The 11,136-nt window shown below is 54.4% G+C and overlaps 1 protein-coding gene across 1 annotated transcript; it reads right to left on the reverse strand.

Moving 5' to 3' along the window:
- Positions 1-2,295: 2,295 nt before the first annotated feature.
- Positions 2,296-10,422, reverse strand: FAAP20 (FA core complex associated protein 20). The gene is made up of 4 exons (XM_039912048.1): positions 10,389-10,422; positions 8,260-8,440; positions 6,238-6,815; positions 2,296-2,627 (listed from the first exon to the last, which is right to left on the reverse strand). Exons 3-4 carry the CDS (start codon positions 6,744-6,746, stop codon positions 2,555-2,557), a joined length of 582 nt encoding a protein of 193 aa, XP_039767982.1. The 5' UTR covers positions 6,747-6,815; positions 8,260-8,440; positions 10,389-10,422; the 3' UTR covers positions 2,296-2,554.
- Between the last annotated feature and the right edge of the window lie 714 nt (positions 10,423-11,136).

Here is an 11,136-nt window from a genome sequence, read left to right on the forward strand (position 1 = left end):
CCGTGTCTGTTGCCTAATTTGGTGAAATCGACCCCTGTCCTATATGTGACCAGGATGGGGGGGGGGGGGGGAGACATTCTTGTGCCACCATCAGCCACCTCTATCATTTAGGGTCCAAGCTAAGGTGCCAGGGGCAACCCGGAGCCTCCGTTTCACAGAATGACTTGATGGATCAATCGGACAATGATGTTTATTAAGTGCTTAGTGTGTGCAGAGTACCGTATTAAGCACTCGCGAGAGAGCTCGATACAACAGAACTGATAGACGTGTTCCCCGACCCCAAGGAGCTTACAGTCTTGAGCTGAGGAGATGATCATTCCTCTTCATTTACTCAAATACAGTGGCTTGAAAAATAAAACCTGTAAGCACCTGCAGTTAAAGAGGAACGCTTTGGAGTATCTGTGAGGTGAAGGCCTTTCCCTCCTCTTGAGGGTCCGGATCCTAAGGAGAATCAGGGGTAGAAAGGAAATGTCGATTCCCAGTCTCCTAGTAGTGATTTGAGGGGTGGGGCTGGAGTTTAGGAGTTCCTTCTAGGCATTTCTCCTCAGAAGAAAACACCATATAATGAAGACGGCCCGTGCCTAAGCCTCGATCGCCTTCCTTCCGTTTACGCGCGAGCCTCCCGTTGGACTTCTCTTCTAGCCCTTTTACCCCCCATTAAGGTCCCGCCGTACCGTATGCATGTCCGAGCCCATCAGAGATGGGAAACATCCCAGCGGGCTGCCCTCCGTATGGGCTGGCTGGCCCGCTCGTTCGGGGTTGGGGAAATGATTTAGACAGAGCCACCCTTTCCTGTGATTTTACGGGGTTGGCTGAGGGGTGGGAAACGGCCATCGATTCACTTTGGGTTTCTGGCTGCTCAGAGGCCAGAGGGGATTCGCGTGCGGCTCCTTAGCAGACTGAGGCCGGAGGGGTTTCCGGCAGGCTTCCCGACCGCGAGGGCTGAGAGACGGCGGAGTTGCGTTACCCCCGGGAAGGAGGGGAACCCCCTAACGCCCCTCCCGGGGAAGCTCGTACAAACGGAAGCGGCAGCGCTCCTGCCTTCCGGTCAAGCCTGAAGGCCGAGACCGTAGAGGGCCGGAGCGGAACTTTTTCCCGGCCTCATACTGTGGAATTCCACCATTCTTTGAGAGGGGATGGGGTGGGGGAGGGGCACGGCCACTCCCTCTGTAATGGGTCGGTCCCCCACCCATGCCTGTCCCCCTTCTCCAATCCCCTCCCCCTCAAATCCCGCCCAGTTCCTCTACTTTTCTCAAAGGGTGCACTGGGATCACTTGTCTGCTTCATGATCTTGGGCAAATCACTTCACTTCTCTGTGCCTCAGTTACTTCATTTGTAAAACGGGGATTGAGACCGTGAGCCCCATGTGGGACGGGGACTGTGTCTGACCCGACTTGCTTGTGTCCACCCCACTGCTTAGTACGGTGGCTGGCACACTGTGAGCGCTTAACAAATACTATTGTTATTATTATCATCTCAGGTAACCATCCAAATGTCCCACAGGCCGGAGGGCCTGGCTGGGGCTCCCCCGGTCTCTGTGTAGACAGCGGCTGCCGGAAGAAGTCTGGAAACTGGGTAGGGGGTGGAGGGGCGGGCCAGCGCCCCAGGGGCTGTCGGGCCGGAGTGGGAGCCTGGGATGCCAGCGGCCACACCCACGGTGCCGGGGGTTTACTGGTTCGGCCCAGCTCGAGCAAGGCACAGGGCTTCCTGGGCTCCGGCTTCCAGGCCCACACCAGCCTCTGGCCTGGAGATCGATCAGAGCAGCGGGGCCTACCGGCCCTAGTCCTACAGCCATTCATTCACTCATTCATTCAGTCGTGCTTATTGAGTGCTCACTGTGTACACAGCACTGGCCTAAGCGCTTGGGAGAGTACAATACAACAACAAACAGGTACATTGCCTGTCCACAGCGAGCTTAGTCTCCAGGCCCCCTGGCTGCTCCCCCCGCGCCCGGGACGATGCGGTCAGGCACCTTCCCTGGCACCACAAGGATGGGTGCAGCAGCAGGGATGGCCCCCGCTGAGCCATCCCCACTCCCTCGCTCAATGGCTCCGTGCCCGGCGGGCTGCACCGGGCCGGGTACAACCTGGGATCCCAGAACAAGATCTCGTGGGGCTTCCGCCCTGCTCCACCTGCACCCACCGGGGCTGGGTGTGTGCCTGTCTGAACCCAGGCCTCAGACATTGGGACCGGCCAAGAGGACGATGACCACGAGGAGGAGGAGGACGAGGAGGAGGGAGAGATCAGAGTAGCCAACCCTTGGCTTTGGTGGGAAAAAAACACCCCCAACTGCAGTTCCTTTTCCCCATTCTCATTTCATTGAACGGCGGCCATTCTCTGTCCAAAACAAAGCGTTTGTCACGGCCGACTGGGGGCGAGGCGCCTCACCTCTCCTCCCCGGATCTGCCGATTGCCGCATTCTGCCCAGGAAGTCGCTGGCACTCGCTAGCCGGGCCCCCGCACATCCCTACCTCGGGGCGGACCCCATTCTGGTCCCGCTGGCCGGAGCGCCCCCCTCACCGGACCAACGGCCCCCTCGACTCGAGACGGCTGGTCACCAGATCACGTCTTCGGTGCTCTCCGACAAGCATTTGGCGAGATGACCGTCCACGTCCGACTGCGACAGCCTGCACGGTGGAAAGAGACACGAGCGGGGCTCGGTTTGGGCTGACCTGAGCGGGGAGAAATCCGAGGGCGGCCACGGGGGTTGCCGGAAGGCTTCACAGAGAAGGAAAATGAGAACGGTGCAGGAATGCCAACTCTGGAAATGACCCTCCCTTGGCAGACTTGTCTAAACAAGTCTCCTCATCAATCGATCAGTGGTAGCTGTTGAGAAGTTTACTGCATGCTGAGCACTGAACTCATCATTTGGGAGACTACAATATAACAGACAAATTCCCTGGCCACAACAAGCGGGAGTTTAAAAGGTTCTTCAGATAGGTGGAAATCTGCCTGGAGATTTCAGGTTGAATGTTCCATTCTTCCAGGGCCAAGGTTACTGAGTGGTGAAAGCCTCCTGTGATAAGACACTTACTAGCTGTCTCCTCCTCTAAACTGCAAGCTATTGTGCACAGGGAATGTGTCTACCAACTCTTCTGTTACGAGAAGCAGCGAGGCTTAGTGGAAAGAGCACAGGCTTGGGAGTCAGAAGTCATGGGTCCTAATCCCGGCTCCGCCACTTGTCAGCTGTGTGACTCTGGGCAAGCCACTTAGCTTCTCTGTGCCTCAGTTACCTCCACTGTAAAATGGGGATGAAGACTGTGAGCCCGTGGGCCAATCTGTTTACCTTGTATCTCCCGCAGTGCTTAGAACAGTGCTTGGCACATAGTAAGCACTTAAATACCATCATTATTATTACTATTCTCCTAAGACCTAAGCATGGTGCCCTGCACAAAGTCAGCGCTCCATAAATAAGACTGATTGATTGACAGACCAACAGGGGTGCTCCGAGCCGTTTGGCCAACTCCAAAGGTGAGGATGGTACATTAGTTAACTCCCAGTGGCCCAGTGGAAGGAGCAGGGGACACCGGGAGTCAGTTGACCCAGGGTCTGATCCCAGTTCTGCCACTGGCCAGGTGGGTGACCTTGGGCAAATCACTTAGCCTTCTAATCGGCAAAATGTAGCAAGATGCCCGCACTCCCCTCCCTTCCTCTCCACCCCGGCTCGGAACAGGGACTGTGTTGTTGCTGTCATCGCATCCTGACTCTGATCCTCTTCCTTTCCCGGCAAATGCCGTTCTCACTGTTTACAATGGGTGGTCCAAAACGAATTTCCTCCTGCCCCTCAGCGTGGGGCAATCGTCTGAGTACAAACGATAAGTGCAACACTGCAGGCCCGGGGTGGCCGGAACCCATCACTCTGAGCGAATGGCCCTCGGCTGTATGCTGTCTGACAGGCCATCCCCCGTTCTAGACTGTGAGCTCGATCTGGACAGGGATTGTCACTGTTTATTGCTGTACGGTACTTTCCCAAACGCTTGGTACAGTGCTCTGCGCACAGTAAGCGCTTAATAAATACGACTGAATGGACGAATCGGAACGCGACCATCCGCCAGGCACTTCCCCTAAGCCCACTGCCACTAGGGTGTCCGCGAGTGCCGGTCAGTGGACAGAGCACGAGCCCGCCCTGTGCTGAGGCTTGTTTTAGGGAGGACAAAGGCACAAAGGGGCCGGCCGCCCGGCGGAAGGAGGGAGGGGAGCACTCTAACCAGGGGGACAGAGTAGGCCGGGGCACAGTTTGGCAGAAGCCACGACACAACACCCGGAATGAAGGTGATGGTGCCCGTGGGGCACTTTTAGCCGGGAAACGTTCATCAGAAACCCAGACAGAGCTCGGGTGGACGGGGCCGCCTGGTGGGAGGGTTGGGGCCCTCGCTACCCAACCCAGGCCCCGATCCACCAACCTGGAATTCCCAGCATGGACCCGGCATGAGAAGGGATTTCCCCGTCCTAATCGATTCTGAAGGGCCTCTGGGGGAGGTGGGGGTCCGGGGCGGCGGCCTCTCACTGTCCAGTCGAATGGCAGCAGAGCCCCTTGAGCGATACGGGCATCTGAGGGCCAACTATGGATTTTGTAGTGTGAAATAGCTGGGAAAGAGCCGATCAAAATGCTCCCATTTGGAGTCAAAATCGGCACCTTCAATTCGTATCGCCAATTCTCTGCATAAAACGGTTCTATGTAGCTGCAGCCAAGTCACGGAGGGTTCACATTTAGATTTCCTTTAGGCGCTGGAAACTGCGGGCTTCTGGTTCCTCTTTGGGTATCTATGCCAACGGTCGAGAAATAAATCGTATTCCACTCCCATGCAGAAAACGTGAGTACGGGGAAAAATGGGGGGGGGGAGGGGCAGGGAGACTTCCCTGTTTAAAGACCGTCTGCCTGAACAAGGACTTTATCGGTTTATGAACCAAATGATTAGGGAATCAAGGGTGCTGACTTTTTGTAGGAAGTGCAGGGGGTGGGCGCGGGGGGCAGAGAACGAGGGGGCCTCGACACTGTCATTGTCTCAAAGGGGCTTGTTTGTTCTGATCTTCCCTGAATTTGGGAGGGGGAGCCTAGCTCAAACAGCTGGGGGAGGTGGGAGGGCGGGAACAATGCTTTCCCCAACACTGCCCCCCACCCCACCCTGCCCCTGGGAACCTGTGGACGCCCCAGGCCCTCTCTCCCTCCCTGGCACTGATTTGGAGCCAGGACCCATGAAGGGAATAAGCTTTTCTCCCACATCTAAATTTTAGCCAGGCGTGGCTGTGTGGGTAGAAGCCGCATCCAAGTGGAACCATTTCCCTACAAGAAGGAGTGGAAAAGGCCGGGCCTGGAAGTCAGAGAATCTGGGCTCTCACCCCAGCTCCGCCACTTACCGCTGGGTGACGGTGCGCAAGTCACTTCACTTCCCTGTGCTTCAGCTTCCTCATCTTTAAAATGTGGGATCGATATCTGTTCTCCCTCCTATTTAGACTCCAAGTCCTATGTGGGACAGGCACTGTATCCCAGCTGATACTGTATCTATCCCAGGACTCAGTACAGTGCTTGGCACAGAGTAAGTACTTAATAATAATGATGACATTTATTAAGCGCTTACTATGTCCAAGCACGGTTCGAAGCACTAGGGTAGACAGAAGGTAATCAGGTTGTCCCCTGTGAGGCTCAGTCTTAATCCCCATTTTACAGATATGGTCACTGAGGCACAGAGAAGTTAAATGACTTCCCCAAAGTCACACAGCCAAGTGGCAGAGCCGGGATTAGAACCCATAACCTCCGACTCCCAAGCCCGTGCTCTTTCCACTGAGCAATGCCGCTTCTCGGCTTAACAAATACCATCACCGTTATCATCATTATAATATTGTTATATCATACTCTCCCAAACGCTTAGGACAATGCTCTGTACACAGTAAGCACTTAGTAAAAGAGGACTATCATATTATTATTCATAGTAGTAATAATAACGATGATGGTATTTGTTAGATGTTTACTATGTGCCAGGCACTGTACTAAGTACTGAGGTGGATAGGGTTGGGCACAGTCCCTGTTCCATATGGGGCTGCCCAGTCTCCATCCCCATTTCACAGATGAGAGAACTGAGGCCCAGAGAAGTGAAGTGACTTGGCCAAGGTCATACAGCAGACAAGGGGCAGAGTTGGGATTAGAACCCAGGTTCTTCTGACTCCCAGGTGTTGCTCTAGCCACTAGGCCACACTGCTTCTCCTTACTGTGAGAGAGAGAGATAAAGACTGACTTACGTGGGCCCGAAAGGGATCTGGCACATGGGACAGCTCTCCAGAGCCCTCGTCCCTCCCATAGGCTTCTTGACGTCGGTCCCAGCAGCTGCCGCTTGCGGGGAAGTTGTGAGGCCAGCACCCTCCAGCCCAATGCCGCTTTCTGATTTTTCCCTACCAGGCATTCTCCGGTGGCCTTCTCCTTGGCCGTTCCCAACGGCTGGACCCTGCTCGGGGAGACTCCGAGTCACTGGGAGTGGCCAAATCTCCGGGCCCCTCTCTTTCTTACTGGGCCGGGGCGAATCTACCTTTGGAAAGGCTCGAAGACTCTCGGCCTTAAACGTTCCTGTCCGCTCAGGGGGGCTCAGGGGGCCGGGTTTGCTTCCCACAGCCTCGGCGGAAGAATTCCTCTTTCCTCTCGAAGGTTCCCTTCTCAGTCTCTGGGTTAACTGTTTCCGTTTGCTTCCGCTCCGCTGCGGAGATTTGGGATATTTTGCTTTATTGCCAAATTCAGGGGCCGGAGGAAACGGCATCCACTGAAACTCTTCTGCTCCAACCAGAAACGTTTCTGGCTCCCCTGGGTTTCTGCCCGTTTCTGCATTCTGGAAAAGAAGACATTTTTCCAGGAGGCTTTAGAACAGGGTAGAGCCAAGGAAGCAAAGTGGGCAAGGTGAAGCAGCCCCAAGGGGACCCCTCTTTCCAGACTTCTGGGCAAAGCCAGACCTCCCAAACTCCAGCTTACCCAGAATCCAGTCAAGAGAATTCTTTGGGCTCTTTGAGAGCTCCCACAGAGAAAACTACTTAATCTTCCGGGGGTGATGCTAAATTTCATTTCTATGGCGAATATCACCCCTAAGAGAAATCTGACCCAAAATGTCCAACTCTGAACGGTTTGTCCCCTGAAGACCCGACGTGTCCTTAACGTGCTGAGTTCTCCAAAACACCCCATCAGCCTCCATCCTGGCTCTTCGCCTGACCCCAGAAAGCCTCCCGGCTGATAACCTGGGAGATACATGCTAAAATACACAACTACTTAAGATTCATCAACCCGGCCCAGACTGCTCTCTGATCTACACACTTGTGTGAGTGTGGAAGATAAGCCCCCTTAGAGATGTCTTGTCCTCCACCAGAGACTGAGGTCAGCCGCTTTTTCCATGTTGCATTTTTATCGTCTCTGCAGGTGCTAAATGACAAACTTTTCCTAAATATTTGACTTAAAAGCCCTATTGGAGCGCAGAGGGCTTTTGGCCAACATTATGCTTGATGAATTTCACGGACCTAGATAACCATCACCATGAAAGCAGCATGGCCTAGTGGCTAGAGCAAGAGTCTGGGAGTCAGAAGGACCTGGGTTCTAATCCTGGCTCCACCATTTCTCTGCTGTGTGACCTAGGACAAGCCACTTCACTTCTCAGGGCCTCAGTTATCTCATCTGTAAATTGGGGGTGAAGGCTGTGAGCCCTATTTGGGAGATGAACTGTCTCCAACCTGATTACCTCGTGTCTATCCCAGTGCTTGGCAGACAGTCAGGGCTTAGCGAATACCAAATATATACTATATGCAGACAATATATATATGTAGATAATATATATTGAGATCCATTCAATTCAATCATAATTATTGAGCGTTTACTGTGCACAAAGCACTATACTAAGCACTTGGGAGAGCACTATGTATATATATAAACATATTTTTACTTTATATTATATATAAATATATTTATAAATGTTAAATATATTAAATATATTAAATATTTAAATATAATGTAATATTAAATATATATATAAAGTCAATGTGGAGTGTAACCACCAGCCATCTACCAGCCTTGACAACTGTAATCTCTGTACGTCTATTTTGAGCAGAGCACTGGACTAAGCGCCCACTGATTGGAACTAAACGGGCTCAGTGGTGAACGCTACTAATAAGTATTAAAAAGCCATATCTCCTTGTAAAAATCTAATTGTAAATGGCAACTGGGGTCCACTTAACGGCTGGAATTTACCGTAAAATGTACCTCCTGCCGAGGAGTAGGTCAGCACAACGTACCTTATCAACGAACTCCGGTAAATTTGGTGCCGCCTCCCAGCCTGCGGGCTTCGGTTCCGGATCGACGGCTCTCCACACCAGCCCCCACAGATCGTCGGGATCGGATGTTGCGGTCGCGTCGTCCTTAGGAGCGGACTCATTTAATCCTCCCTGGTCAATCCAAGAACTGCTGCCTAATGTTCTGGGGAACATAAAATATTGAAGAACCACTGATTCGATATATTCAAACCATTCAGAAAATTCCAGAACCCACCCCGGCCTGGACACCTCATAAAAGATGCAGTGTGCTTAACTGAAAATACTCAGCAAGAGGAGCGTGGATGTTTGAATGCTCCGTGCAAGGAAAGATGAACTGGACGAAGCTGTAATTTTCTAGTTTGGGGCAGAATCTTTTAGGATGTAAGTTGCTCAAAGAAAAATGCTAAATGGAAGCTTGCTCTCGGCAAAGTTTTACCAACAGTCAGTTCGACTGGCTTGCAAAGTTTTGAAATAGCAACTCACTCAATCTATCATTTTGAGCACTTATTGTGTAGGGCATTGTGTTGTGCTAAGGCTGGGGAGAGTACAATATAACAGAGGTGGTAGACATGATCCCTGCCCACAAGAAGCTTACAGTTTTAGGGGGTGAGGGGGAGACTGACAGACACAATCCATTTACAAAAACATCCCCTAGCCACTAGTTAAAACTGGCTGAGGGAAGAGCACAGGTCTGGGAGGCAGAAGGTCATGGGTTCTAATCCTGACTCGGTCACTTCTCCGCTATGTGACCTTGGGCGAGTCAGCATGGAGTGGTGGATAGAGCAGTGGCCTGGGAGTCACAACGTTGTGGGTTTTAATCCCGGCTCTGCCACTTGTCTGCTGTGTGACTTTGGGCAAGTCACTTCACTTCCCCGTGGCTCAGTTACTTCATCTGTAAAATGGGGATGGAGACTGTGAGCCCCATGTGGGAGAGGGACTGTGTCCTACTCAATTTGCTAGAGTCCTCCCCAGCGCTTAGTACAGTGCCTGGAACATAGTAAACGCTGAACAAATACCCCAATTATTAAATACACTGTGCCGTTCAGTGACCAATGCTCCGCATTTTGGGAAGGGCTGGGAAAAGTGAACCTCCCTCCCCCCCCCCCACATATACAAATATTGAATATACGGGCACGCAAAGAGAGTCAGAGGTGGGAGGGGAGAGTCTAAACAATACCCTCTTTGTGGGCAGGGATCTTGTCTTCCAAATGTAATAAACTACACTCTCCCAAGTGGTTAAGGGAGGAAGGAAAGGAACATGAAAAAGGGAGAAAGGAAAGGAAGGAAGAAGGGGAAGGAAGGAAGGAGAGAGAGGAAAGAAGGAAGGAAGAAGAGAAAGGAAAGAAAGGAAGAAAAGAGAGGGAGGAAGAGAGAGGGAGGAAGGAAGGAAGGAGAGAAAGGAAAGGAAGAAGAGAGAGGGGGAGAGAGGGGAGAGAGGGGGAGAGAGGGGGAGAGAGGGGGAGAGAGGGGGAGAGAGGGGAGAGAGGGGGAGAGAGGGGAGAGAGGGGGAGAGAGGGGAAGGAAGGAGAAAGGAGGGGAAGGAAGAAGAGAGAGGGGGGAGGAAGGAGAGAAAGGGAGGAAGGAAAGGTACATGAGAAAGGAAAGAAAGAAAGGGAAGGAAGAAAAGGAAGGAAGGAGAGAAAGGAGGGGAAGGAAGAAGAGAGAGGGGGAAGGAAGGAGAGAAAGGGAGGAAGGAAAGGTACATGAGAAAGGAAAGAAAGAAAGGGAAGAAGAGGAAGGAAGGAGAGAAAGGAAGGGAGGAAGGACAGCAAGGAAGGAGAGAAAGAAAGGAAAGGGAAGGAAGGAGAGAAAGGGAAGGAAGAAAGGAAACGGAGGAAGGAAAGAGGAGAAGGAGGAAGGAGAGGGAGGGAGGGGAAGGAAGGAGGAAAGGGACAAGAATGGGGATGGTATCTCTCCTGGGCGCTGATTGTGCGTGAGGCCGTGTTGCAGGCGGTGGGGCAGACGGAAGGGGTTGGGGTTGTCCCTCGGGGGCTCCCGGGCCTCCCCCACGTTTTCGGGATGAGGTGACTGAGGCCCGGCGGAGAAGAGAAGCGTCAGGTCTCGGGGCCGAGGGGGCCGAGGAGGCCGGCGCGGGGGCTGCGGGGCCTCACCTGCCCGGCCGGGGGGCCGCGGGGGGCTCAGGCCCCGCCCGCCGCCGGAGCATCCCCAGCCCCAACCTGCTCCTCCTCCTCCTCCTCCTCTAGCTCCCGCTCCTGCTCCTGCTCGTCCTCCCCGTGCGCCCTTTTCCCGCCCTTGCCCGGCCGGGGGAGCGGGGCTTCGGAGCGCGGGGGCTGACGGGAAACCCGGGCGCACGCTCCCTCCTCCGCCCCGCCCCCACCCCGGGCTCCGCCCCATCCTGGCCCCGCCCCCAGACCGAGCCAGGCCCCGCCCCCGTCCTCTCCTCCAATCCGGCTCCGCCCCCAGACCGAGCCAGGCCCCGCCCCCGTCCTCTCCTCCAATCCGGTTCCGTCCCCAAACCGAGCCAGGCCCCGCCCCCATCCTCTCCTCCAATCCGGCCCCTCCCCCAGACTGAGCAGGCCCCGCCCCCCGCCTGCCAATCAAACTCCCCCGAGGCCGGGTGGCGGGCGGGCCGTTGGGTTGCAGCTGGAGGGATTGTGGGCAGAGTGTGGGGCCCCCCCCCCCCCCCCGCCCGCGCTGCCCTCTGGGGAGCAGCCCGCCGAGCCTCGGTGCTGCCCTGCCAACCCCCCCGTCTCCCCCACCGTGGGCATCAACCCTTCCAGCCCCCGGGCTTGGCATCGCTCAGGCGGGCCGACCACACTGGGTACATTTTGAACTATGTGTTGGACGGAGGAGGTTTCCAGGAAGGCCTGCTGTCTCTGCCTCATTGCACACTGGGCT

This window comes from Ornithorhynchus anatinus, chromosome 5 (assembly GCF_004115215.2).
Source record: "Ornithorhynchus anatinus isolate Pmale09 chromosome 5, mOrnAna1.pri.v4, whole genome shotgun sequence".
Classification (NCBI taxonomy): Eukaryota; Metazoa; Chordata; class Mammalia; order Monotremata; family Ornithorhynchidae; genus Ornithorhynchus; species Ornithorhynchus anatinus.

Coding starts and splice junctions, on each gene's coding strand:
- FAAP20 (XM_039912048.1), bottom strand. CDS start 6,746: ATGCCGTTTCCTCCGGCCCCTGAATTTGGCAATAAAGCAAAATATCCC. Junction 2,628..6,237: donor CAGATCCCTTTCGGGCCCAC/GTAAGTCAGTCT, acceptor TCCACCGTGCAG/GCTGTCGCAGTCGGACGTGG.